A 26,449-nucleotide genomic window follows, 5' to 3' on the forward strand; every position below is an offset into this window, starting at 1 on the left:
AAATAGAGCCAGCATCCAAGGTACTTGGGAAATCCTGGGGATTCGGGCCTTGCTGATCAGATGGTCCACTTCTGAGGAGGAACACGGTCACCGGGCCAAGTTTATCAGAGGTCAAACCTCCTTATTGGCAACACAAGACACACGCACACTTTGGAGCATGTGAGGAGAAGCCATGTCTAGACTTGGGGGGGAGAGAGGTGTTATGGGGAAACATACTGATTCCAGAAAAATGAAAGGGAAAAAGATAAAGCTATTCCTTCTTCATTATCTAGCCTATCTGAAGGCTTAAAGCACCTTGCAGTTGGAAACCTTCCTGCTCCACCTTATGCTAAGGGATGTTAAAAAAGGTGCCCAGCAGTCACATGTTCAATCCTGCAGGAACTGACCCTCCAAATGTGTCATCAGGTCCCAGATGCTCCCTCGCAGCCTTCTAAAGGTGCCATCCTTCCTAGACACACCACCTCCTCTTCTAGGACCAGATTAAGGACAGTCCTTACCCCCCCCCCCAAAAAAAAACAAAAAACCCCAAAAACTAACAAAATGAAATAAAATTTCAGGTTTTAAAATTCACTGGCTTGGGTAGGCCAGGCTCCTCCTCTCTTTATAGACAGACAGCATCTGGTCGTGCTTTCTAGGTGACTCCCCAAGAGGACTTAACCATCACAGAGGGGCTTCAAGTTCTCAGAGCACTTGGCCAAGTGTCCCAGCCAGGGAAGGAATCGGCCATGTTTTTGACAGGTGGTGCCTGTTTCATGCTTTATTACATGCGAAGGCTCAGCTTGTGCCATGTTTGGATAGGCGTGACTGTCAAGGATGTCTTCCTTCTGTGGAGCTAAGGCCTGACCCTGTCACTTCCCCTATTCTTACGTATCAGAGAACAATCTTCTGGCTTTTTCCATGACAGTCCCTTCAAATAACTAAAGGCAAGCGTGGTTTGTTCCTTCCTTAGCCTTCATGCCTTTATGCTTCTCTTGATGTGGTCGCCCACATTCGCAAGGGAGCTCTATGGTGGCGGGCGTCAGGTCGGCTCATTACGAAAGTCTCTGATTCTTCAATGAGGCTTCCTGGCAGCTGGCTGTTTGTAGAAATGGCCACATTCCAGTAAAAAGTGCCATTTCTACAGGCTATAGGAACACACCGGAGATGAATTTAGCATTCTGAGCTGCATACAATTAAGAGCCAGTGGGGTGTAGTGGTTGGAGGCTGGGTAGATAATAGAGTGAGTGGTAGGAGCTGGCTCTGGCAAGTTCCTCTTCCAAATGGCTTCCCTACAAGCAGGTCAGTATAACTGACACGCACATAAGTGGTGGTTCTATTTGACATTCTTGTGTTTTCACACACATCCTGTGTGTTTGCCAAGTCTCTGCTCTTAGGGGAAGCCCTGCTTATTCCTTGTGATGCCCCCACTTGTGGCTTTTCTGTCCACGCTCCTCTGCTGCTCCTCCATTGTACTGGCCTCCTGTTTCCTGGGGCTTCTCCCCCCTCTTCCTTCTCCTTTTGCTCCTGTCCACTGATGGACACACCTCTCTGGGAGCCCCCGGGTCTGATGCCATAAACAGGGTTGGGAGAGTCACTTCCTGGCCTTGGTGTTTTTTGGGAGCCAGCTGTCCAGTCTTTTTGTATGTCTCTTCATTCCAAAAATTACAGCCTTCAGCTGGCAGGAAGCACGAGGACCCCACCTGTTCCTCTCAGATCTCTCCCTTTACTATCAAAGCCCCGAGAGATCCCTGCAGCCATTTTTAGTTTAGTTGGCTACATCATCCATTCTATTTAGGTCAGCGAAAGTACGGGAGCTTTGCGAGGCACAGCAAGTTATTCACCTTGCTCTAGGCAACTAGACTAGGAAGAGAGGACCTTTACCAATTAGGAAGACACACTCCTGAGAGAGGGTGCTAGGGGAATAATAGCCTCAGAGCCTTAACTTAACATCTGTGTTACTTTGGGAAGGTCATCTACAGTTTTTGAGTCTGGGTTTTCTTTCTTATAGAACAATTACTCTTATTGCCTTCATAGACTTGAGATGATGGAATGAGATATCTGTTCATTTGCTGCAATGCCTAACGGTAGAATAAATGCTGGCAGTGGTGACGCTAACACATGTGACGATGGATTAGTGGTGATGGTAACCACTGTGGTGGTGATGATTATGGTGGTGATGGTGACTATTGTGGTTGTGATGATGGTGACAATTGTGGTGATGAGTGTGCTGGTGGTGATGGTGACAACTGTGGTGGTGTAGGTGATGAATGTGGTGGTGATGCACGGATTGTGCTGTGCTGGTGATGACGGTGGTGGTGCTGATGTTGATGAGGATGGGTCTCATGCTATTGATTCTTCTTTGTGAGAGCTATGATCTGGGAGTCATTTCTTCTGCATATGATAACATGATTTTTTTCCCTTTTGACGGTTCATGACTATTTTCCTTTGAGTAAATATTATTCTAGCTTTTCCAGAATACATCTACCCTTTTGGGGTGAAGCTTAACACTCTTATAGCTTAAGGAAAAAAACTATGCTGTGCTTCCCTTTTCTGTCCTCTGGTATGCCTTTCTCCATCTTTCGGGTCTGACTTTGGTTCTCTCTATTCCTTGGGAACTCGGGAAGCATCCACTATGCCCTCCTGTCAGGGCTCCCTTGCATTTGCAGCGCTGTCTGCAATCATTTCTGGCGAGAATGCTTCAAGGAAATAGGCTCTGTGGGTGCTCGGGTGGATGTTTTTATCTCTGAGCTGAGCCAAAGGCCTTTGTTCCCCTGGAAACCGCTCACATGCCCACTTACTCTTCTTTAACATCGTTCCCTCATCCTTCTGGATATCCCGATCTGCAAAGTTATGGTGGAGACAAGTTAGAATCTCTCTTCTAGAACTTGTTCCTATATTGGGCTTTCACTCGGTAGAGAAAGCCTGCCCTGTTTCTGAGACTCCAGCACACACAGAAGCACTAAGTACACCCCAGGGAATTCATAGTGTGCTCAGGAATCTTATTCTCCATGTCCCTTTGGTGTGTTTTCTACAGTAAACCTTGGAGTCAGCTAGCTTTTCTCACCTCTGTAACCAAATACCAGAGAGGAACAATTTAAGGTGGGGGGGGGGATAGATTCATTTTGGCTCGTGGTTTTGAATGTTTCAGCCCATTATGGTGAGCCATTTGCCTCTCCAGCCTAAGGGGCAATGTACCCACATTCAGGTCGAGTCTTCCCCTTTAAGTGATACTCTGATTTGTATCGTAAGGTGTGCCTGAACCCATCATGCCAACCTGATCCCTGTACACAGTTGCTTTTTACAACACCGCTGCGAAGACGATAAGGCATTCCACTATTTTTTTTCATAGCTGTATAAATCAAGTTCTCAGGGAGGCTACAAGACCACTTTGTCTCGCGCAGATGGCTGGCAGCCCTCCCAACCCATTTGCTTCCTGCTGTCCTTCACGTATATGACCGCTGGTCTCTGAGTTTCCGGGAAGCTTAAGCCACAGGGTGAGAACCCTTATCTAGTGTTTCTGTCATGGGGATATGATTTCAAGGAGTTATGAAGGATAGCCGTGTGCACACTCAGCTACCTGGAGAGGAAATCTGGCCAGAGCAATAGATTGCTCTTGGGTATCGTCAAGGACACTAAAGGAAGAGCCCTAAACCACACATCCCAGGAACAGACCTGACTCCACTGAAAGGAAGAGCACACAAGGCAACTCCATTCATTGCCTCTCCCATCAGCTCACCACAGCTAGGTGGGCTGTAATGGAGCCCCTGGGAGCTGAGGGCAGCTGACGTAGAGTCTTCTTGGCTCGCCTCCCCGGTGTGATGCAGCAGCTCAGGCATGCTGACTGTGCTGGTACCAAGCCTGGCTGCCTCTGTACCCACACAGTAATGCAGCACAGGATGCTAATGGGTTTTCATTGATTCTCTTGATGGGGCCAGTTAGGGTATCATATAACATGAAAGCTCATTGGAGCTCAGTGTGGCTCAAGAGACCCAGAGTGCTGGATCTGTGTGTGCTTGTGGGTGTACACATGCCATCCACGGCTCTACAGGGACATCTAGGAACAGTGATCTAAAAGTCTGGCCAGTACATGTGCCACGTGGACTGACTCCTGCAGATTAGGACCGCCCTAAGGCACATTCTCAACCTGTACATCCCCCTCAAATCTGTGGCTCGATAAAACGCACTGTTATTACGGCACGGCTGATGTCTTTCTCATGGCTGGATGCTATTCTCGCCCTAGGAACAGCTAATGAATCACCCAAGAGGCTCGGAAAGAATGACGACGCCTGGATTCCATTCTCAAAGGTTCAGGATGAGCCCAGAAAGGTGTCTTTTCACAATGTGATGATCCACAAGGCTGACATGGCGGCCCCAGAAACATGCCCTGTGGGGTTTATTCTTGAATCACTCCTGACTTCTTGCATGAGCTTCTAGAAATGGTGAACTACCGGTAACAAAAAAACCACTTGATCAGCTCTGCTGTAATGCTCCCGGTACACAGCATCAGGAACTCCTCTCCCCCTTGTCCTGGCAAGGATCTACTTAAGTGGCTCCAGCTGTCACTCCCTATAGCCAGGTAGCCTGTCTTCCCTGCATTGTTCTATGGAGTTCGTATCTGGGCTGTATGCCAACTGGGTAATGCTTCTGGACCCATCCAGGGTGGCAACCTCCCCTGCTTCCCGCCAGGACAGGGTACTTGGGAGGACAGTGTTCATGGACAGAGAGGTGCCTAAGGGGAGGACTCACGGCTTGGTCCACGGATCTTGATTGGCTTGCTGCTGGTCATCGACTGGGAGCACGTCTGACAGACACATTCTTTACCACTGAAGGTCACCTTATCTCCAATAGGGAAAGGCTTCCTGTGAGAGAATGAGAAAGAGAGTCAGCTTCTCCTGTCCTGAAGATACTGTGGCTACTGGCAACTGACAGGGAGGGCGTGTGCTTGGATATTCTGTAGGACATGTAGCGTGTTTTCTGGAGCATCAGACAAGTCAAGTGCCATTCAGAATAACAGACTGGATAAAGCACTCAATATCCAGGGGCCAGAATTGGAAGACTTGCTGGGCTAGTTATGTCACATGACAGTGGCAAGTCATACTGTTGCTGGGAGCTTGTACTCTCCAGCTGCAACGGAGAGGCAGCCCACTCCTCACAGAGCTGTTCTGCCATTGCAGTTGGTCCTATCCCCGTGTATTAAGGGACCACTCAGGCCCCAAAGTTGCCAGTTTCTCCCTTTCACTATCTAGACATCTCTTAAAACCCTCTTCCCATCAAGCACTCAAAGAGCAGAGACGGCTTCCTGAAGCGTGTGAAGGAGAAGGATCAGAAAAAAAAAGGAAGCCAAAGAGAAGGGCACCTGGGTTCAGCTGAAGCGCCAGCCTGCGCCACCCAGAGAAGCGCACTTTGTGAGGACTAACGGAGAAAAAAACCCGAGCTGGGGGAGCCCATTCCGTACGGATTCATGGCCTAATGGACACAAAGGAAATGAAGGAGCTGGACTGCAAAGTCTTCTCCAAAAAAATAAAATAAAACAAAACAAACAAAACAAAACAAAACAAAACAAGAAAACAAAAAAACCCCAAAAAACAAACAAACAAACAAAAAAAACCCTCTACCGAAGGAGAAGATTACCCTACCCCAAACACTTCCCCCTCGTCCTCTGTGAGTGGTCTGTTTCTCCAGTCAGGGGGTCCCAAGCTCGTGTATCTGCCTGCCCAACAAAATGAGAAACTACATACAGATCCCCAGCACCAGCAACGCTGTTGAGTGGCTGCTTTTGTTCTTGCGTTGTGGGGTGCCTGTCACGTGCACTCAGAGCTTAGCACATAACAAGTGGCCCCACTGTCTTTTTTTATCAGCAACATGGGATAGTGGAGGGAAGTCTGGGGTGGGAATCTGGATAGCTACATCCTCGGCCATCCCGATTTGTTATTACATTTCTTACATGGCCATTAGTCAGAAATTCTAACTGGTTACTCGACTTGGCAACTAACCAATCAGTGGTTATTTTACAGGGAGACTAATTAATCAATACATTCTTTTCCAAAATAAAAAATGCACATGTACTCAAGTCATATTTTGCTCGGGACTTAATCGGAGAGGGCCATTAAATTTTAACACACTGGTGGGCGGGGCTGAGGTTTCCTTCAGTTTGTTTCCATCTCCTTAATGTGCTGCCTGGCATACAGCAGACCCGTAGTGCACATTGCTAGATTAACAGACACGTGACTGAGCTGTCTGGCAGGGAGGCAGGCAGAGAGGAACTGTCCTGAGGGTTGTTGAATGCATGCCGCAGGGGAGAGAGCAGGCACACTGCAGGCCAGCCACTGGATGCAAGTCTCTGTGTGTCTTATGCATTTTACTGAGGCTAGTGAGGTTGCAATGGTTTGATCTCCACTACCCAGGCTTACACAGATGAGGCCACTTGCTAGGGTCATTCTTCCAGCAAGAGACAGTGTTGGGATAATGGAGGAAGGGTTCTGGTAGACATCCTCATGCTACCCTAAGGATGAGAGTATGAAGCGTGGGCCAGAATGATACTTGACTCCCAGACTGACTTCCGAGACACAAGGTAGTCAGTGGTTTTCGGGCTATCATTATAGGACAAACTAGTGCTTTACATCCCACTGGATGTGACAAGACAGGATCTGGCTGCGACATGTTTGGAAAAAAAATCACTGGCCTGTTAGAGCAGTCCATCCACTCTCAAGTTTTCAGAATCAGTGAAAAGCCTGTACACTCCTGAGCTGCCTGGGAAAGGCCATGTATTCCTCTTCCCTAGGGATTACCCAAGAGGGCCTGGTCTCCGTGGACACTCACCTGCACAGGCTGCACACGAAGCACTTAGGGTGGTAGGTGCGGCCCAGGGCAGAGATGACCTCCCCCGTGATGAAGTCCCGGCAGCTGTCACAGCGGGTGCCATAGAGCTGCTGGTAATCCTGGGTGCAGATGTACTCCTGGTTCTTGAAGAAGAAGCCCGACTGGGCCAGGCCACATCCACATACTTGGAGAAATAAGAAGGGAAACAGTGCAGGTTGAGTCCAGGGAGAGTTTGCAAGAAGAAGATCCTTATTGGGGGAAGGCTGCTGTCTGACTTTGTCATGAGTAGCCATGGGAGGGTGGCATGTTAGAGCTCATGGGCTTTTGGGTTATCTGTGTTAGAGACATATGGCGTTTCTTCAGAGGTAGATGCCTAAGCTTGGTTTGCACTCTCAGAGTCCAGGACCAGGTTTTCGCATTGCCCAGCTGACTGTGATGTATGTTCCCTGGGGATTAGGGACATTATACAGTCCTCTCAATACACTGAATTTCAAGGCCTCGAGGATCATGGCATGACACATAGCTGGTGGAATCACGAAATTGAGAATGAATCACTCACTTAAAAAAAATCTCCTGATAACTTGCTATGTGCTTGACACTCTCTCTTGGGTCGAGAGCAGTGTGGAGATTGTAGGCTCTAAATCCCTAACAGGAGAAAATAGGTTGGCCATGGGATGGAAAATGTGAGACTTCTGATTGGTTTTCATTGCAGCCAGAGGGTTGGTCTGTTTCCAGGCATGTGATGCAAAATATACAACCCCTGAAGTGTAAAAAGCTAAATGTGTCTGTGGAGAGAAGATGTGTGATGGACCATGGGGCAGGTACAGACCGTGGGAGAAAGGACATCCTGTCAGTATGGAGGGAGGGATCGAAGCATTGAATGTGACAGTGTACAGGCACAGGAACACAGTTGTATGGGGTGGGACTGAGGCACAGAGGAGTCTGCAGGGAGTGAAGAGAAGTACACAGGACAAAATGGTTCCAACCCACCGGGAGAAAGGCAACAGTCAGCTTAAGAAGTTTAGGCTTTCCCTGTGTTGGGTAGCTCCCAAGCCATGCTTGGTTCTGAGGGTGAGGTGAGAGAACAATGCAGGCTTTTGCCATTACTCTTGGCTATCCACCAGAACTTGATGGTAACACCCTATTGCAGAAAACAACACGTGCTTTAATCCCAGGACTCAGGGAAGACAAGCTGATATTGATCGGGAAGCTTTCTCCAGTGTGGTATTTTGTAGAAATAAATAGAGGTTAAGTGAGAGAAAAACAGGTAGATTTGTAGGTATCTGAACAATTGAATTTGTGGAGGAAACAATTCTACAAAGGGAATCTGGGGATAAGATCTCCAGATAGGAAGTTAATTTATGGAACCAATACGTTAGGCTATAGGAAGAGGCTGTTTCTTCCAGTGGAAACCAAAGAGTCCCAGTGATAATGAAACCCCAGTAAGCAGGTGAGCCTACCAGTTCAGCCAAAACTAGAATGGGCCAAAGAGCAAATCAAGGAAGGTAGCTGGAAAAGCCTTTGGATCTTGTGCTAGCCCTGCTCGTCTGCACCTATCTGGAGACTGGTTGCATCGCTTTCCACACTGTCTGTCTTTGGGTGGAGAGGGCTAGGACTACTAGACTAAACGGTGATCAGTACTCATCAGGTACTCCGATCTTTGACATGGGTTCTCTGAGGATTTTGGTAGATATAAAAGGCAGCTCTCTCAAGTCTGGGCAATGGTTTGGGGAACCAACAATTTGCAAACCTGTCAGTTTGCAGAACCAGCTTGTAATGGGTGATGTCACCTGAGTAAATATTATTTCGTTACAGAGAGTTCTATAAAAGAAGCCAGGCTAAGGGCAGGAGAGCTTTTCTGATGTGGGCAAACACATCTCACAAAGTGTTTGCTCACTTCTGTAGGCTGGCAGCAAGTTTGACAGACAGTAGGGGGATGGGGTGATCTTGGAATCAGACCACTGGGCTTAAGTCTCATCCCTGCCACTAAGTCTTTGGATGACCATGAACTTGGCCCTCTGCTTCCTGGGGCCTGAGTTTACACTAAAGAGGCTGAACTTTTAGAACTGACCTCCCAAAGGCCCAGGAGGAGAACTTGGGGCTTGTCATGTGTCTGAGCATTTTGAAATCAGTATGAAGTCTTGCTGGGTTAGGGGAAGGGAGGATGGATGGTGGGGACAGTGCTGACAAGAGCCCAGGAAGGTCTCAGCTTTCAGGCACCATGGAGATTCATCCTCTTAAACAATACCTGGCCTTGGGAGCAGGGAGAGGCAGAGCACAGGCTGTTCTGGGCATGCAGGTGGTAGATCAATTGCTTCATGGAATTAGTTGGGTCATGGCCTATCACCTCATTGGAAACAGCTCCTGTTTTTTCCCTTCTTCTTTTTTTCCCCTTTCCTTTGTTTTCTCTGCCAACTCCATCTCTAGAGTCATCTCTCCCAGTGGAGAAAACCAGGAGGCCATGAGAAAAATTGGAACAATCAGTTCCTTCATTTCCTCCAAGGAGCTAGAGGAGGAAGTTTCTGGTGGGAAGGATGTAAAAGTTGATAAGAATCTCAGGGAGTCCTGGAAATCCAGTAGGGAGCTGGGGATGGGAGATAAGCAAGGAGCAAGCAGGAGCAGTAAGCATATGCTTAGGAGGCCAAGGAGAGCCTCATACACAGGGTCCAGGCTACGTGAGGAGCTGGTAAGAATGAGCACATCCGGGCAGCCATGACACATACATATGCACATATGTAAAAGTCTAATGGCTAAGAAACAAGAACTTGGAAGATGGGTGACTCAGTGGGTAAAGCGACTGCTATATAAGGACCTGATACTCAGAGCCCATGTAAAGCTAGACCAGTGGTGCATACTGATAACCCCAGCATTCCTAGAGTGAAACGGGAAGTGTAGACAGCGGGCATGCAGCGATGAACAAGTGACCCCATCATGAACAAGGTAGAAAGTGAGGCCATCCTCTGACATCTGCTTGAGGAGTCCCTCGTACACAGGCACAAGTGCACATGAACTCACACACCACACACACACACACACACACACACACACACAGAGCATGCACACACACTTGCACTACTTGTGGACTCCCTTATACACACACACACACATACTTGTGCTATCTGTAGACTCCCCACACACACACATGCACATGCACACACACTTGCACTACTTGTGGACTGCCTCATACACACACACACACATGCACACATGCTTGTACTACTTGTGAACTCCCTCATACATATGTACATACACACACATACATGAGTACACACACACCCATACACACAGCATGCACACACATTTGCACTACTTGTGGACTCACACACACACACTCATGCACACATACTTGTGCTACCTGTAGACTACCTCATACACACACACACACATGTACACACACTTGTACTACTTGTGGACTCCCTCATACATACACATGTACATGCACATGCACACACACTTGCACTACTTGTGGACTGCCTCATACACACACACACATGCATGTACACATCCTTGTACTACTTGTGGACTCCCTCATACATACATACATACATACATACACACACACATACATGAGTACACACACACATACACACAGCATGCACACACATTTGCACTACTTGTGGACTCACACACACACACACTCATGCACACATACTTGTGTTACCTGTAGACTCCCTCATACACACACACACACACATGCACACACACTTGCACTACTTGTGGACTCCCTCATACATACACACACACACATGCATGCACACACACTTGTGCTACTTGCAGAGTCCCCATACACGCATGCACACACACATACTCAAAGATTAAAAACCAAAACAAAGCAGGTCATATGGCTGACCAGTAAGAAGGATGGATTACACAAACTTAGAACCTCTTAGAACCTAGAAGGATGTCTTGCAGCTGTTTTCTCGAAGTTTAGTTGTATGGTTTTTCATATGGTTGCCGTCCCACCCATCTGGAACCCTCGTTAGTGAGGGATATTGAGAATGCAGATGGATGTTATCTGTGAACACCCTGACAAGAAGTAGGTCTCACACACTGCCATAGCATGTGCCAAAGAGAAATGCACCATTTTTCAGGTTGCTGGGCTTTTGTCAGCAGTCCTTGTCTCGGGTGTCGCATGAGTTTTAAAAGTTCCCTTGGTCTCTGAAGCCCCTTTGTAAGGTGAGGGGGCTAGCTTGTTACTAAGGAGATATCAGGTGTGCGAGTCTAGGATTCTGCCAGAGAAATTGAGACATTCAAGACTAGATTTTATAAAATTTCAAGATTGTTGTTAGAGAGGCCTGGAGGATAATCTAACTTGATATTTAAAACATTTCAGTTGTGAAATATATAACACACAGGAAAATATATCTGAATAGTTTAAAGGAATAACAAAACATGTACCCACACGACTGTACCAAGTTTCTAACTAGGCTGCACCTGAAGAGCTTGTCTGTGGCTCTCCCGTACTGCCTCCTCCCCACACGGTCCCTGATTGGCTGTTTATTATCCTTTTCTTTTCCTTATAGTTTTACCATCTATGATATATCTGTGCACGGTAGATCATTCAGTATAGGCTGTGTCTGAGCTTGACATTGCTGGACCCTTCTGTGCTGGCTCAGTCTCTGGGCATTGTGTGCTTAAGATGTGCTCAGGGTGGATGAAGCTACAGAGGCTCTCCCTCTGCTGAGAACCTGGGCTTTAACAAGCCACTCTCATATAAATACATTGCTGAGAGCATCACTTCTACCTTCTAGGCTGTTGTTTTGTTGTTGCTGTTGTTGTTTGTATTTTATGTTCCCACCAGAAGGTCCCACAGAGCCACAGTCCCACCAACACTTGGGGGAGACCTGACTTGTCAACATGACCCAGGTGAGATAATATCAGAGTATGACTTGAAATTTCATTTCCTGATGATTAGTGAATTTGGGGATATTTTCATAGGTTTATGGGCCATTTGTATTTCCTGCATGGAAAAATGCTAAAATCAGTTACCCGCTGAAACCTTTAGTGGTGGTTTTTTCTTTCCTCTTAGAAACGAGTCTCTTTCACCGGTTCCTGCTAACACCCAGAGCTTCCAGTCTTCTCTCTTTTACGTTTTCTGATGAATTCACAGCCTTTGGCTTTTACGTTGCTAGTTTACCATTGTTTTCTCTGTGATTTGAATGCTCTGTGTTATATTTAAGAAGTGATTCTCTGCCCCAACATCCTAAAAGGATGTCTTGCAGTTGTTTTCTAGAAGTTTAGTTGTATGGCTTTCCATACAGCTGCTGTCCGCCCGTCTGGAACCCTCATTAGTGAGGGATATACGGTAGGGATGTAATTTTCCCCACATGGATAGCTAATTATGTCTGTGTTGTTTATGAAGCAGCGTAATTGTTCTCCACTGGTCAGCAACAGACCGGTTTCCTTATGTGTTTTCTTCTGGCTTATGCAGTTCTATTGGCCTGTTTACCCATCCTTCTTCCAATGACTTAATAACACACGGATAAGGGCTGCTAGGACAGGCCCTTGACTTTGCCCTTGTTCTTCAGGGTCCTGGACAGTCACAGACTCTTTGCTTACATTTCATTTTTAACAGGCTCCCAAATTCCCATGTATGCATTTCTACTTCATGTACTAGAATGTCTTTGAATCCACAGTTTATCCAGTATAGCACCGCCATCTTAAATTTACTTTTAGATGTATTCATTTTATTCTCTGTGTATGAGTGTCTTTGCCTGTATGTATGTCTGTACACTATGTGCATACCTGGTGCCCTCAGAGATCAAATGAGGACATGAGACCCCTGGAACTGGAGTTACAAATGACTGTGAGCTACCATGTAGGTGCTAGGAACCAGATTCTGGCCCTCTGCAAGAGCAATACATGCTCTTAACCACTGGGCCATCTCTCCAGCCCCACCCTGTCCTAGCTCTTTAACCTAGATGAAGATATATTTCTTATGATGCTTTATAAACTTAGAATTTTTGTAATTTTTGACATAAAATCTTATGCAAGTTTAGAAGATTGATATTTTCTTCCATGGTCACTCTGCCTCAAAGACCTTGGGCTATGTAGATTCGCCACCCTACCGCTGGGCTGCAGTCCTGCTCCTCCTCCCCCACTTTGATAGAGTCTCATTAGGTTGCCCAGGCTTGCCTTAAATTTGCTCGTTAGATAAGGCAGGTCTTAAATGCCTGATCCTCCCACTTCCAGCTCCCCAGTCCAGGCAGTACAAAAGGCTTGGATCAGCACACCTGCCTCGTGATTTCCTTCTCAGTATTCGTACCTCAAAAGGCATCTCTAAAGTGTTAGGACTCTTTAGAAGAGTAACCACAATAACCTAGTCATTAAAAGTAATAACTACTAAGGCAGCATCTGGGTTATGTGTTCAATTTTCCCCAATTACCTTTTCGTCTTTCTCCATTTTGGTGATTGGCTGTTCGATGCAAGGTCTTTCAAGGTCCACACGGCACAAGGGATCTTGTTATCTTCAAGGCCCTCTTTTTACCCTTCCTTCTGTTTACAATGTTTTTCCTGAAGAAACTGGGTCACCTACCCTCTCTAAAGTTCTTTAGAGCTTGGGTTCTTCTGGCTGCACCTTGTGGCGCAGACTAACCTGCCCCACTTCTTACACTTCTGGGACTTGACAGTTAAGTCTAGAAGTTCGAACGGTACCTGGTTCACTGTACTTTTATGGTTTGGAGTGGGGATGTGGGTAGAACTGGCCATCGATGAACACAGTCTGAGTACATCACTTCACTGGGGGTTTGCAAACATAATATGGTCTGCCTATCCAGTTCTTTGCTGCTGAAGCCCCTCTCCTTTGCAGAAGAGTTTTAACTGAAGATCCAGTGGTTCAATATCGTGGTGAGCTACAGGACCACTCACCTTTTCACATTTTTTTGAGCAAGTTTTGATCAGTTTCACTCTGACAGGATCAATTTTTGTTTAAAATCTGTTATTCTGACACTGTTGAAAATGTTTTCACTATATGTTATGTTATAACTATATATACATATGTGTATATTTATGCATGTTATGTATAGCTATACAACTATAATGCTATGTTTTCACCTGAGTATCTAACTTTTACACTATCCATTTGCATATCTCTTCTCTTTACTTAAATGATTTTTTTCCATCACTCTATTAAACTTACATTCTAAAAGAGTCGCCTTTTGCTTTGTTCATTGTCTGCTTTGTGTGTGTGTGTGTATGTGTGTGTGTCTGTCTGTCTCTCTCTCTTTGTGTTGTGTGTATCTGTCTGTCTCTGTGTGTGTGTATCTGTCTGTCTCTCTCTCTTTGTGTGTGTGTGTATCTGTCTGTCTCTGTATGTGTCTGTCTCTCTCTTTGTGTGTGTGTGTGTGTCTGTCTCTCTTTGGGTGTGTGTGTGTATCTGTCTGTCTCTGTGTGTGTGTGTGTGTGTCTGTCTGGTGTGTGTGTGTGTGTGTGTGTGTGTGTGTGTGTGTGTGTGTATTTGGTATCTACTGTTCCCTTCCTCCTGTTTCCCTCAGATTCTTTTTAAATTTCTAGAACTGGGTGGGTGTTTGGTTCACTAGTGTTCAAACTTCTTCCCTGTTGTCATTATTAAGGCTCTACAGTTTTTTCCGAGAACCACTTAACATTTTCTGGTGCATTTTATACATCACGTCCCCATCTCTCGTCACTGCTAAGCACCTTCTATTTTTCCATTAAGATGTTTTTCTAATAATTTCATCTTATATCTCATCTCTCTCATCTTTGGGCTGCTTCCCTTCTGCCTACAGAACATATTCCAAAATTTCATCTAATGAGGGTCTGTTGAAACAAAATCCAGTCTTTTTTTTTCCCTAAAAATGTTCTTTGAGCAGTTTCAATAACAAACGATTCGCACAATATAAAATTCAACTACTTAAACATGTATAACTCATCCATAGTTAGTATACTTTAGCATATCTGGTGTTTTCATTGCATCCGAAATACACGATAAACCCATTAAAGTCAGTCCTTACATTTCTTCAACTGCTTCCAGCTGTAGGGAACCACTAATTTTGCTTATTCTGAGAAGTTCATATACATGGACCCAAACACATATTCATGATATGTTTCCTACATGTTTCAAGGTTCATCTACATTAGAGAATGTATCTCATTCCTTTTATTGCTGAATAATATTCTATCGTATAGACAAAATGTGTTGGTTTATCAGCTCATCAGTCGATGGACATTTGACATTCTGCTTTTCAACCGCTCTGAGCAGTACTGCTGTGAACACTTATGTATAGTATTTTGTGTGAAATTATTTTCATTACTCTTTTTGTGTACATGTATATGCATTTGTGTATGTGGAAGCTGTAGGTACCTGCGTGCATGGCACAGGCGTGAAGGTCAAAGGACAACCTTTGCTGCCATCCTTAGGTGCCTTCTAACTCTTGTTTGCCCTGTGTCTCTTCCACACAGCCATGCTTGCTGGTTCATAAGCTCCTAGGATCTGCCTGTCTCCGTTTCCCATCCCATGACCACTTGGATTAGCTCTGCATTTACATGGGTTTTGGGGATCCAGTCTTTTACTCTTGTCAACTTTTCTTGAAATGAAAACCACCTAGGAACAACAGTTAGAGTTCTATGCTCAACCCTCTGAGAAACTGCCAGACAGTCTCTAAAAGAGCACAATTGTTTATATTTCCACCAATGGACAGGGGGCCCAATGTCTCTACCTCCTCCTCCTTGACACTTGTATTGGGCTTATGTATGGGAACCTGTACGCATTGTGGTTAGATTTGATGTCTTTGAATTCTAACTACATTGAGCATTTTTATGGGTTTATGGGACATCTGCACAACTCTTTGGAGAAATGTCGTTGTAGATCCTTCTGCCATTTTAAAGTTGGGTTATTGAAATTCATGACAAGAATTCCTCACACAGCTTGGACCCAGCGTTTGGTTAATATCTGACGAGTAAATATCTTCCTCTATTTGGGGTGTTACATGTTCACATTCTTAAGGTTGTATTTAGGCCAGGTGTGGTAGCACACTCCTTTTATTCCTAGCTCTTGGGAGGCAGAGGCAGGTGGATCTCTGTGAGTTTGAGGTCAGCCTGGTCTAGACAGCGAATTATGGGCTAGCCAGAGCTACATAGTGAGAACTTGTCTCAAATCATAGTCAGGTGTATATTCTGAAGATAAAATGATTAAACTTTGATGATGTTTTACTTGCCTACTTTCCCTTTGCTGAGTATCCTTTTATGCTAAAGGACACAAAGATTTACTCATCTATATTCTCTTTAAAATTTTACAGTTTAGCTCATATGTTCCACCTTTGAACCATTTTGAGTTAATTTTTATGCGTTTGTAAGAAACAATCTATTTCCTGTCCTTTTTTTGTTTTGTTTTGTTTTGTTTTGTTTTGTTTTGTTTTTGCCTGTGAATAGTCAGTTTTCCTGGAACCACTTATAGAAAAGGGCGTTCTTTATTTCTCTCTCTCTATTGAATTATCTTGGCACCCTTGTGGAAAATCAGCTGGCCGTAAATATAAGGGGTTTATTTCTGGACATTTGATTCTATTCTATTGATTGGGGTGTCAATCCATGCACTAACACCACGCTGCTCGCAGCTTAGCTTTGTACCAAGCCTTTAGAGTGAGAAGTGTAGAGACGTCAATGCTATTCTTCATTGCTTGCTCTTTGTAATTTGATATGGATTTTACGGAGTGACGTATGCATATGTTGAAGCCTTGCTCTCCATGCTGATGGTATTTGGGGATGGCTGCCATAAGATAATTAGGTTTAGGTTTGAACAGGGTCTTGTGTGTAATCGGTGGCATTGTCAGTTAGTTCTCCTATAAGGAGGTCTCTCTCCCTGCCCTGACCCTTCTCTCTCATGTAGACACTGTTGATACTGTGTGCCACTACATAAGCTGTCATTATAATTCTTATATTTTGCTATATTATTTGTATATATTTACTATTGTAAGTAGTTTTTTTAAAAACTATTTATTTATTTAGTGTGTGTGTGTGTGTGTGTGTGATGTTGTTTATATATGTTTATATATTGCGGTCAGAGGACAACTTGTGGGAATCGATTCTCTCTTTCTACCACACCTGTTCCTAGGATCGAACTCAAAGACTGACCGATTTGTCTGCAAGCGCCTTTACCCACTGAGCCATCTCAGCAGCTCCTGGAATTGTTTCCTCAATTTTATTTTATTTTTAGCATTGCTGGGAATTGAACCCAGAACCTTTTGTATATTAGACAAGTGTTCTACCACTGAGCTACTACCTTTCCACGCTTTCCCACATTTATTTTCAGATCGCCAGTGCATAACCACACACATGGTTTTGGAGTACTGATCTTGTGTTCTGAAACATGTCATTCTCTCGGTTCTAACAGTTTTTTTTTTTCATGCATTATATAGATTTGGCTATACATGCAACCATCTTATCTGCAATGAGATCCTTTTCAACCTTTTCAACTTGCATACTTTTATTTAGCTTTCTTGCCTAGCCCAATATATCTTTGAACAGAAGTGGTGAGATCAGATATTCCCGGCTTGTTCTTTCTCTTATAGGGAAATATTCAGTCTTTCACCAGTAAGTATGGTGTTACAGGTGGGGTTTCCTTTGCTTTAGAAAAGTGGTTTTGGGGATTATGTAATCCTACTTTGACAAGTTTTTTCCCCCCACCAGTCAACAAAAGTTCATCCTGCTGTTTTTTGGCTTGTTTGTTCCTACTAAAGTGTCAACTGTCAACCCATTTACCATTCATATGCAGATGACCTGTCTTTTATTTCTGGTTACTTTTGAGATTATCTCTTTATCTTTGATGATCTGAGGTTTCACTCTGACGCATGTAGGCTGCTTCTTTTATATTTCCCTAAAGGGTTTTATACAGTTATTAGATAGCATATATTCTAATTATTATTAGATGACGTGTATTCTAAAATGCACTTTGCTCTCCACTGTTTCTGTCACCTCTCTGACTCTGGAAAACACTTGAACTGATCTGAACCGAGCTAGTCAAGTAGCTGACTCGGGATTCCTTGCTCTCCTATTTACCAAGTCATCAATACCATCAGGAAGCAGCACCAGAAACACTGGAAAGTTGACTCCTACCCTCACTAGGAGGCTGGCAAGATCCTGGCCACCAGACTCAACCTTGTGGAGTGGCGCAACTTAAGACCTGGTTCTAATGGTGTAGGCACAAGAAGGGCACCACTGAGCATGCCTATTGTCCAGCCTTGCACTAGTAGACAACGTGTACCCTTGAGTCCTTGTCCTACCCTACCTGGCTCAGCCTCTGGCTCTACCATTGCTAGTCGTTTCACTACCAATGCCTGAAACAAGGATGGAGAACCAGGGACTTCTCCATCCACCTGAGAAGATCTCCTCTCTGCTCAGTGAGCACAGGTGCTTCTACTGGGGCTGGAGGGTAGGGCCATGTGGGACAACCATACTCCCTGGCTTCCCACAGTCCTGGAAGTCTTAAGGAGGCTCGGCATTCGGGTATCAAGGCAGAAATGGTATGTCACACAATGAACCAATCTCCAAGGATTCCTGAGTCTACAGGGAAGCCTGTAGACTCAGCAGTACACGCCCGAGTCCCTAATCTGCATGTGCTTGGTTGCAGCTTTTATCATTCTGTTCTCAGAGGGCTCACATACCCAAGGCTAGCCCCACACTTAGTGTAGCTGAGGAAGACCTCCAACTCCTAGTGCCCCTGCCTCCACCTTCCTATTTTAGAATTTTGTTTTATTTTGTAGTTGTTTTGTTTTGGGGCCTGGAATTTGAAGTCTCCACCCCCCCTCCCCCCCAGATAATAGGCTATTCAACAACTGTGCGTGTGATTGCTAGATTTCATTTTCATTTAACATTTATTTGATTTTCCGTCCACCCCTCCCCCGTGCACTTCCAGGTTCCTCCTTGCTCTAGAGTTAGCTTTCTTGGTGTGCATAGTAATGCTTCTCCATTTGCTTTGTAGGGACCTGTTGCGTTTTCCTTTCTATCAATGGCATATTGATAATAAAATTATTCATAGAAACAAAATATACCTCAACTCTTTTTTTTTTCGGAGCTGGGGACCGAACCCAGGGCCTTGCGCTTGCTAGGCAAGCGCTCTACCACTGAGCTAAATCCCCAACCCCTACCTCAACTCTTATGTATAGCAAATACATAGTATCATTATTGTCCATGAGTCGCATAAAGGATGGATTCTCAACAGTTGCATAGACCTTTTAGTGCCCTGCACCCACAGGCAAGCTTCCTTGCTGTCCTCTTTGGTTCCAGAGACACTTCCTTCTCCCATCATGCACCGTGAGTAGGTGCTCTCCCGCTGGGCCTCACTCTGTGTCTCCTATTAAATCCCAGTTTTGGCGGCTCTAGCATGGTTTGTTTTTCTTCATGATCCACTTAGACATGAAGGTGAGGTTATCTCCGAGGCTTCGCACTGACCATCGGGATGAAATCCGGCACTGGCTGTTCCACTGCTAGCTCTCCTGATTGTCTCTGACCTCTGTAGATTCATTCCTTTCATGCTGGCACAGTGCAGAAAGAGTTGTAACAGGCATGCAGAGACATTTCAGAATTTTAAATGAGGTGCCTATCGAAGGCCACGAATCTGCTTCCTTGTTAGTGAAGGAAACCCTAATCCCTGTCATTTGTTTTACTTCTGAGCATCTGACCTAGAAATATTCAGAAAAAAAATAATGGTCTATTTTTCTCCTTAAAAATCTCCATCAAAAAAGACTCTGTAACCTCCTTGTTGTGACTGTTGACCTGGCCACACTATTCCTTCTGTGTGTTCACATCCTTGAGATCTGAGGCTTCAGATTTCCCCACGAGAGGCAAAGTTTCTCCAGGAGCTTGAATCTGGGTTGGCTATTGGCTTGTTTTGTCAATAGCAGGACATTAAGTATGTCCCAAGCTGGGGTGTTAAAGGTCTTAATCACTGGAGAGTATCTTCCCGTTATGCTTAGAGATCTGACACCATCACACAAATGAGGCCAGACCAGGGCCAGGAAGTGACAAGCCACGTGCAGGCAAAAAGTTAACCGCCTACATTTTCTTTAGAAAATTAATCGCAGAGACACACGACACATCTTTATTGATTTTATTTCCTGTCCTGCTCCAATTTCGGAGATGTAAAAATAGTCATTCACCAAAACACTTGAAGAGCTCAATTGTACTAAAGGGTCTGCCAATTCTGAATATAAATAAGGTAAAATTTAAACCATACAAATCAATATATCCTATATGTGCCTCTATAGAATGAATTAGAGAACATGAAATACATATTGCTCAGTGCAAAGCCTAGTTGGAGCATAAAGGAAGGAATTTAGGATTTTTCTTCATAGCAAGGGAAGCCATGAGACTCAGGTAATTATTGATAAGAAGAGATCTGAAAGTTTCCATTGACCATGAATTCAATATAAGTTAATGGTAAAAATTGGATCCTTAAGAAATCAAGTCAGTGTGAGTCCCATTGATAGAAACATAGTGTTGCTGTGATTGTCTACCCTTGAGAACTGAGATACATTCTGGGAATCATGACTTATGGATAATATTGACAAGCTAGAATGGATCAAAGAGAAAGTGTCAAGATAATGACACAGGTGGGAGTCATTTCAGATGATGTTCAATTGGAGGACCTGTGATATCGTTTGTCATGGGAAACCCTGGTTACAAATGCCTGCCTGAAGCTCAGCCATAGGGAAAGGTGAGCAGAAAGTATACATCAAACTTTGAGCACACAAGTCTATGATCAACAGGTGAAAGCCACAGGTTTTAGGTCAAATCCACAAGCAGTCCTTCCTGGGAATGTCTGCTTTGTGAGTTTGGCAGCCTGGAGGCAGAGGTAGGAGGTTCAGGGGGAGAGAGGTATTTGTCAGGACCCTGGAGGGAAGTGGGCGACAGGACTCTCTTTTAGCCAACCTCCTCTCCCTTCCTGCTGCTGGGATCCTTTCTGATTGGGAACTATGAACGAGGCTGGGCGTAGGCTGTAGGACACTGTGAGTCAGCTCTATGTGGGTAAAAACTGTAGCAACCAGAACATCTGTTTGCAAATGACAAACCTCAGGAAGGTCAAGGCAGATCTTTTTGTTCATCAGTCTTAAGCCTTTGAGGACTCGCATATGGCCACAGGATGGCTGCATCTCTCAAAGCCAGGCCGGGTTTACCAATGATAGCTTACACTAACATTCACTCTCCAGTTGATTGACAATTACAAGCCACAGTCTTTAAAGATGTAGAAGTTAGCCTTAAGGATTGTCCTTTTCTCTTGGCCGGCCCTTGTTTCTTTGAGGTGGTCAAGTTCTCTCCTAACCCCCACATCCTTCTATCCATCCATCCATCCATCCATCCATCCATCCATCCATCCATTCATCCATCCATCCCTAATCTCACTGGAATTTTTCCCTGAGCTCCACACTGCTTCAAGAATTCTCTGAAGAGGGGTTGGGGATTTAGCTCAGTGGTACAGCTCTTGCCTAGCAAGCACAAGGCCCTGGGTTCGGTCCCCAGCTCCGAAAAATAGAAAAGAAAAAAAAAAGAATTCTCTGAAGAGAGTTCTGGCCTTTATACCATCTCAACAACTTGTTCTTCCTGTCCCGAAGCACGCACTGGCAGGGGGCAGCCGAGCATCTGAGAAATGGATGGCCTCCTACCTTGACAAGTGAAGCATCTGATGTGGAAGTGGTTGTTGTGGACACGGACCACCTCTCCTTTGCAGGTGTCTCCGCAGCGGTAGCACTGGATGACGTTGGAGCTGCCCCGGGGACTGTACGGACTCTGCTGGTAAGGAACTGTAAATAGAAACAAGAGATCAGTGTCTAGGAGGCTCTGATTCTTTGAGAAGTCAGTCCTAAGTCATCATAACCTTAACTAGAAGAATAAGAGGTAGGAAGGGTAGAAATTATCCCTCCAACAAACAGAAGTCCTCAGCACGTTATATATGCCAAGCTTGGCACTGGGTGGCTCTGAGAGGAGTCTATTGGCCTCCTCCAACAGGCAAAGACTCAGGCATGCACATAGCTTTTCCTTGCAACCATAGAAGCCAACTGTTGAATGAAGAGAAACGAAAGCGGAAATAGTGTACAGACATGTGCTGTATAAGGTCTGGGCCAAGGTCAGATACATGATGGGGACCCTTGGCGTCAGCTAAGAAGGCCCTATTGCCTGATGCTTCCTTCGCTGACTTCAAGGACCATACTTCATAGCCTGCAAACAAACCCACTTCACTGCCAGTCATAGAAAGCACAAACTCTTATACATAGTACAGAATGCTTGACCATGATAACAGATGGTTGTTACTCATTTTGTGTTTCCTGTACTATACCTTTCATTGTTACTGTATTTAAACCACAGGTCAAAGCTTCATATGGGGTCATGGAACTGAGTCGGGGTGGGTTGTAAAAAAATCTGGCAACAGCCAAAGATTTCTGAACATGCAGCAAAATAGTAGTAGTAGTAGTAGTAGTAGTAGTAGTAGTAGTAGTAGTAGTAATAGTAGTAATAGTAGTAGTACTAATGTGTTGTGAATCTAGGTGTTCCTGGCAGTGCTCAGCTGTGTTGAACTGTGAGATTTTACCTCAGCCTTGTCTTTGAAGATACTATGGGCATTGGCCACACTGCTCATGCCATCATACATGCAATGCTAAAGAAGGCTGACTCTGATCTGAGACCATGGTATGTTTGAACTACAGTGGTTTTACTGATATTCAAGGTCTTTTCCTCTCATTGAAACATAATAGCTTAATCATGGAAAACAAAGCCCTCTGCTATTTTCCAACTGTCAGGCCTTACCATGCAAGTAGCAAATAAGTGTATCTTTGGGTTGTGCTGTGTTAGGATGTCTGATTGTAAAGACTGATGCTTGAGTTGTTGACTTGAGTTCCACAAAGAAGTTGTTAAATCAGTTTTGACTTTGGATTGCGGCAGACTTTCCAGTAATTTCTGAAATGACCATAGCAATACTTTAGAAGTCTTATACAGCATACTTATGCAAAGGGTCATTGATCTATCCACTATTATTAATCTCCTGTTCAGATCTGTTCATGGTTATGTTAGAGATCTACTTTCCCTGAGATGTAATTGGTTGCTTATGTAGAAATGTAAGGTGGTTTACCCACCCTGAAATCTGGTCACTTGGAATTGAATAAGAGCTTCCTGCCTAGACCACAAGACCTCAGGGTTGAAATTATATTAAGAGCATGATTAATAACCTGATATAAGCAACTTTGCCTTTGAGGAATCTAATCTCTCTTGTAGGTAGCCTTAGTCACCTTTCATGACCTCAGTTCCTTTATTTCCACTCAAAGTTGGAGACACAGTTAAACACCATCTGTTCTCACTCTGTTAGAAGGTCCACTCTTGTCCTGAAAATACCACTTACACATGCAGTCTTCATGGATGAGTGGATTATAAGTTCTCTTGGACTCTCAGCCACCTTGAACTACAGAGGGATCCAGAGATAATATCCTTTAGAGGTTCTTAACCTAGTGTAGCTGAAGTCTGTTCACTGGCATTTGGATGGTGACTTATTTGGCAATGGAGTGTGAATGGAAATTGTGTGTGCCTTCCCTCAAGGAGCCAGTATTCTATCTGTATAATGTCTTTCTCTTCACTTAGGGATAAGTGAAGGATGTCCTGATAGTGTCAGGATACTGGAGCCTGGATCCATGCATGGGCATCTAACATGAGCAAGGACCAGTCTTTGTTGTCATGGAACCCAAGACCTTTTGTTAGTGCAGCACAACCAAAACTGTTCTCTTTGATCCACCTGGAACCTGATGTTTTCCCCAGCGAAATTTGGCATTGCCCACATCATCCTCAAGCCAGCTTCACGGTCAAGAGGGCTATGATTTCTACAGCTCACCTCATCACTCTTCTCTGTTTACAGGCAAGAGAATAGAGCTTCTGATTCTTTCCTCCTTACAAGTGTCCTAAATCACAAGTGTGCTGGAGGGCCATGACCTGGCTATTTTGCCCTGAAACTGGACTCTGAACATTTTGGTAGCTAGGGTTGGGGGAGAAAAAGAAATTTCATTCACACACACACACACACACACACACACACACACACACACACAGAGCGAGAGAGAGACAGAGACAGAGACAGAGAGACACAGAGAGATACACACACAGACACACACACATACACACAACACACACACAATGTCCTTGAACTCATAATTCTTTTGATTCTGTCTCTCAACTGCTAAGAATATGGGTCTCACCAAGACGCCTGACTCAATTTCATAATCTCTCTCACCATTGCTCATCTTTTTCTTTTCTATCTTAAAGACAGAAAAAGTAAATCAAAGAAATGCATTGATTAGCCAGGTAAAGAGATCAGTAAATCACTTGAATGAGTTAACATGGAAAAGTCCATTAAGTGCCCTGCAAAGGGCTGAGAAATGACTCAGTGGTTAGAAGTTCTTGCTTCACCCAGGTCAGACAGCTCACATCTTCCTGGAACTCCAGCTATAGAGGATCCAGTACCTTCTTTTGGCCTCTGTGTGCATCCATGTGTGCACCCAGGTGTGTGTGTGTGTGTGTGTGTGTGTGTGTGTGTGTGTGTGTGTTGCTGTAAAATTATCAAAAATGCTGTCTTTTATCTTGCCCTAGGTCTGGCACTATAGTGCCCCCAGATATCTGGTAGATCTCTTCATCTCAGTCAGCAAGGGGGCTCACCCGCCTTGCTCCATCCCATATCACACTGCTGATGGCTACTCTCTGAGCCTGGCAACAATCTCTCTACCCATCTAGTTCCCAAGGCAGGTTGCCACCATGACAAACATACACATCCCAATTTCGTGGCAGGTTAGCGTGTCTAGTCACTACACACTCTCTTAAACATAAGTTGCCACATGAAAGAACACACAACACAATAACCAGCGATCCAATTGATAATATATAATTTGCTCATCTAGACACACATCCATCCCTTAAGAATATTCGTAACAACCTGTAAATGTGCAGAGAGGAATCTTAATATCTGCCTCCATGTTCTCTCCACTCTTCTTCCTCTCTCTCACTCCAGTCCCTCCTCCTCTCTCTAAAACTTTTCTCCTGCCCATCCTTCCTTCTTGTCCAATGGTAGGCCTTGTTCTATCTTGTACTGCCTTCACCTGTTAATGACATCATCCTACGTGTGTGTGTGTGTGTGTGTGTGTGTGTGTGTGTGTGTGTGTGTGTCCTGGAAATGTTGACTAGAATCATGACCACCATGCTTCCATAGCTCAAAACAATTTTCTTCACCTAGAATGTTTCATGAAATGTTCTCTTTAGTCTAATCCATTTTTCTTCTTTTTCTAGCTTCTGCTCTGAGTCCCCTGGAAAATATTGCACTCCCTTCTCTTCTCTGGTTTGTGAGAAAATATAAATCCCACTCATATGAGCAGCACGGTGACATACCACTGCCAAGGGAAGCAAAGCTGTGAGCCTGGAAATGAAATCAGAACAAATAGTACAGCCATCCCCATGCGTGAGGAGAGCTTGGAAGGTTCTCAGATCTCCCTACCAGAACCAAAAGCACACGTGCTCATCTGCCGCTTTTATTCAATCTGTCCTATAGCTCAGGAGGCACCATTCAAGGTCAATTTCATTTTTTTCTAATTTAGGGAAGTAGCATCGTGGGCATCATCCTCCATCAGAATTCAGTCTTTGAATCTGATAGAAAGAGATAAAATTAGAGGGGGTAGACGAGGAAAATGGCCCTTTGTGGACTGAAACATTAACTCTATTCTCTGTGTCCCCCTTCTCCCCCCTCCCCAGGATAAGGATGTTGCCCTGAGGATGCTGTGCACGGCCAAGACTCCAGGAGTGTGTGGCGCTTATAAGTAGATCATTAGCAGAAACCTATGCACCCCCGCAAGACTTCTTTCAGGTTGCTGATGGAGGCTGATTAGAAAAGGGTGGTTTCTTGTTTTTGTTTTTGTTTTTAAATTTGGTTTTTCGAGACAGGGTTTCTCTGTGTTAACAGCCCTGGCTATACTGGAACTTACTCTGTAAACCAGGCTTGCCTGGAACTTTCAGAGATCTACCTGTCTCTCCCCCTCCCCCAAGTGCTGGGCTTAAAGGTGTATGCCACCATACCCAGCTCTAAGACCATTTTTATAACCAGAGAGTGTCGACGAGACCTCTTGGGTCAAGGAGGCTGGCCTGAGATAGGTCACATATCTTGTTTCCAGTGAGATTTTGTATTTTGGGCTAATTAGATTAGGGAATTAACCTAATCTTATTTTTGTGTGTGTAGGTGTGTGTGGAGGGGGGGACGGGTAGAGAGCACGTGTCCTCCACCCATCTGTAGCTCCTTCGAAATATTGATTTATTTGGATTTTAGTTGTGAAGCCAGCAGATAGAACTTGGGGCTTTACACATGCCCAGCAAGCTCTGTCACTGAACTGCCCCACATCCCAAACTCTGAGATTGACAGTTGACTTTCTCCTGGCTACTCCACACCCCGCCCCCCACCACACACACTCTTTTAAACCTACAAAGTAGTGAGGTGCGGTCTTATGGTTTATCACGTTTGTCTCGTGAGTAAAGGTCTTTTAGATTCCAAGTTGATTTACATACAGATTTCCAAACTACCTCATGTATAAGGACCCTGACCTCGAGAGCACCAAGTAAGGGTGGTGACAAGCCTCATGGGACAGTAGCTCTGTTTGTGATGTAACTTGGCATTGCCAAGTTTAAGCACT

At 44.7% G+C, this 26,449-nt stretch overlaps 1 protein-coding gene and 1 long non-coding RNA gene across 14 annotated transcripts in view; one reads left to right on the top strand and one right to left on the bottom strand.

The window, feature by feature from the left end:
- LOC147999833 (uncharacterized) overlaps positions 1 to 5,734 on the top strand; it is a 72,418-nt gene extending 66,684 nt beyond the window's left edge. Inside the window, exon 3 of the long non-coding RNA XR_015643050.1 lies at positions 4,220 to 5,734. This is a non-coding gene — a long non-coding RNA (uncharacterized LOC147999833). The remainder of the gene's footprint in view (positions 1 to 4,219) is intronic.
- Ablim3 (actin binding LIM protein family, member 3) overlaps positions 1 to 26,449 on the bottom strand; it is a 119,492-nt gene that overhangs the window by 53,207 nt on the left and 39,836 nt on the right. For all 13 annotated transcript variants that reach the window (XR_015642309.1, XR_015642308.1, XR_015642307.1 and 10 more), the window contains 3 exon segments: positions 21,410 to 21,547; positions 6,799 to 6,982; positions 4,726 to 4,838 (listed from right to left, as the gene is read on the bottom strand). Coding sequence is in view for 5 of the 13 variants with exons in the window: in NM_001191698.1 (NP_001178627.1) it covers positions 4,726 to 4,838; positions 6,799 to 6,982; positions 21,410 to 21,547 (435 nt within the window). In the remaining 8 variants the exon portion in view is untranslated.

This window comes from Rattus norvegicus, chromosome 18 (assembly GCF_021556685.1).
Source record: "Rattus norvegicus strain SHRSP/BbbUtx chromosome 18, alternate assembly SHRSP_T2T, whole genome shotgun sequence".
Classification (NCBI taxonomy): domain Eukaryota; kingdom Metazoa; phylum Chordata; class Mammalia; order Rodentia; family Muridae; genus Rattus; species Rattus norvegicus.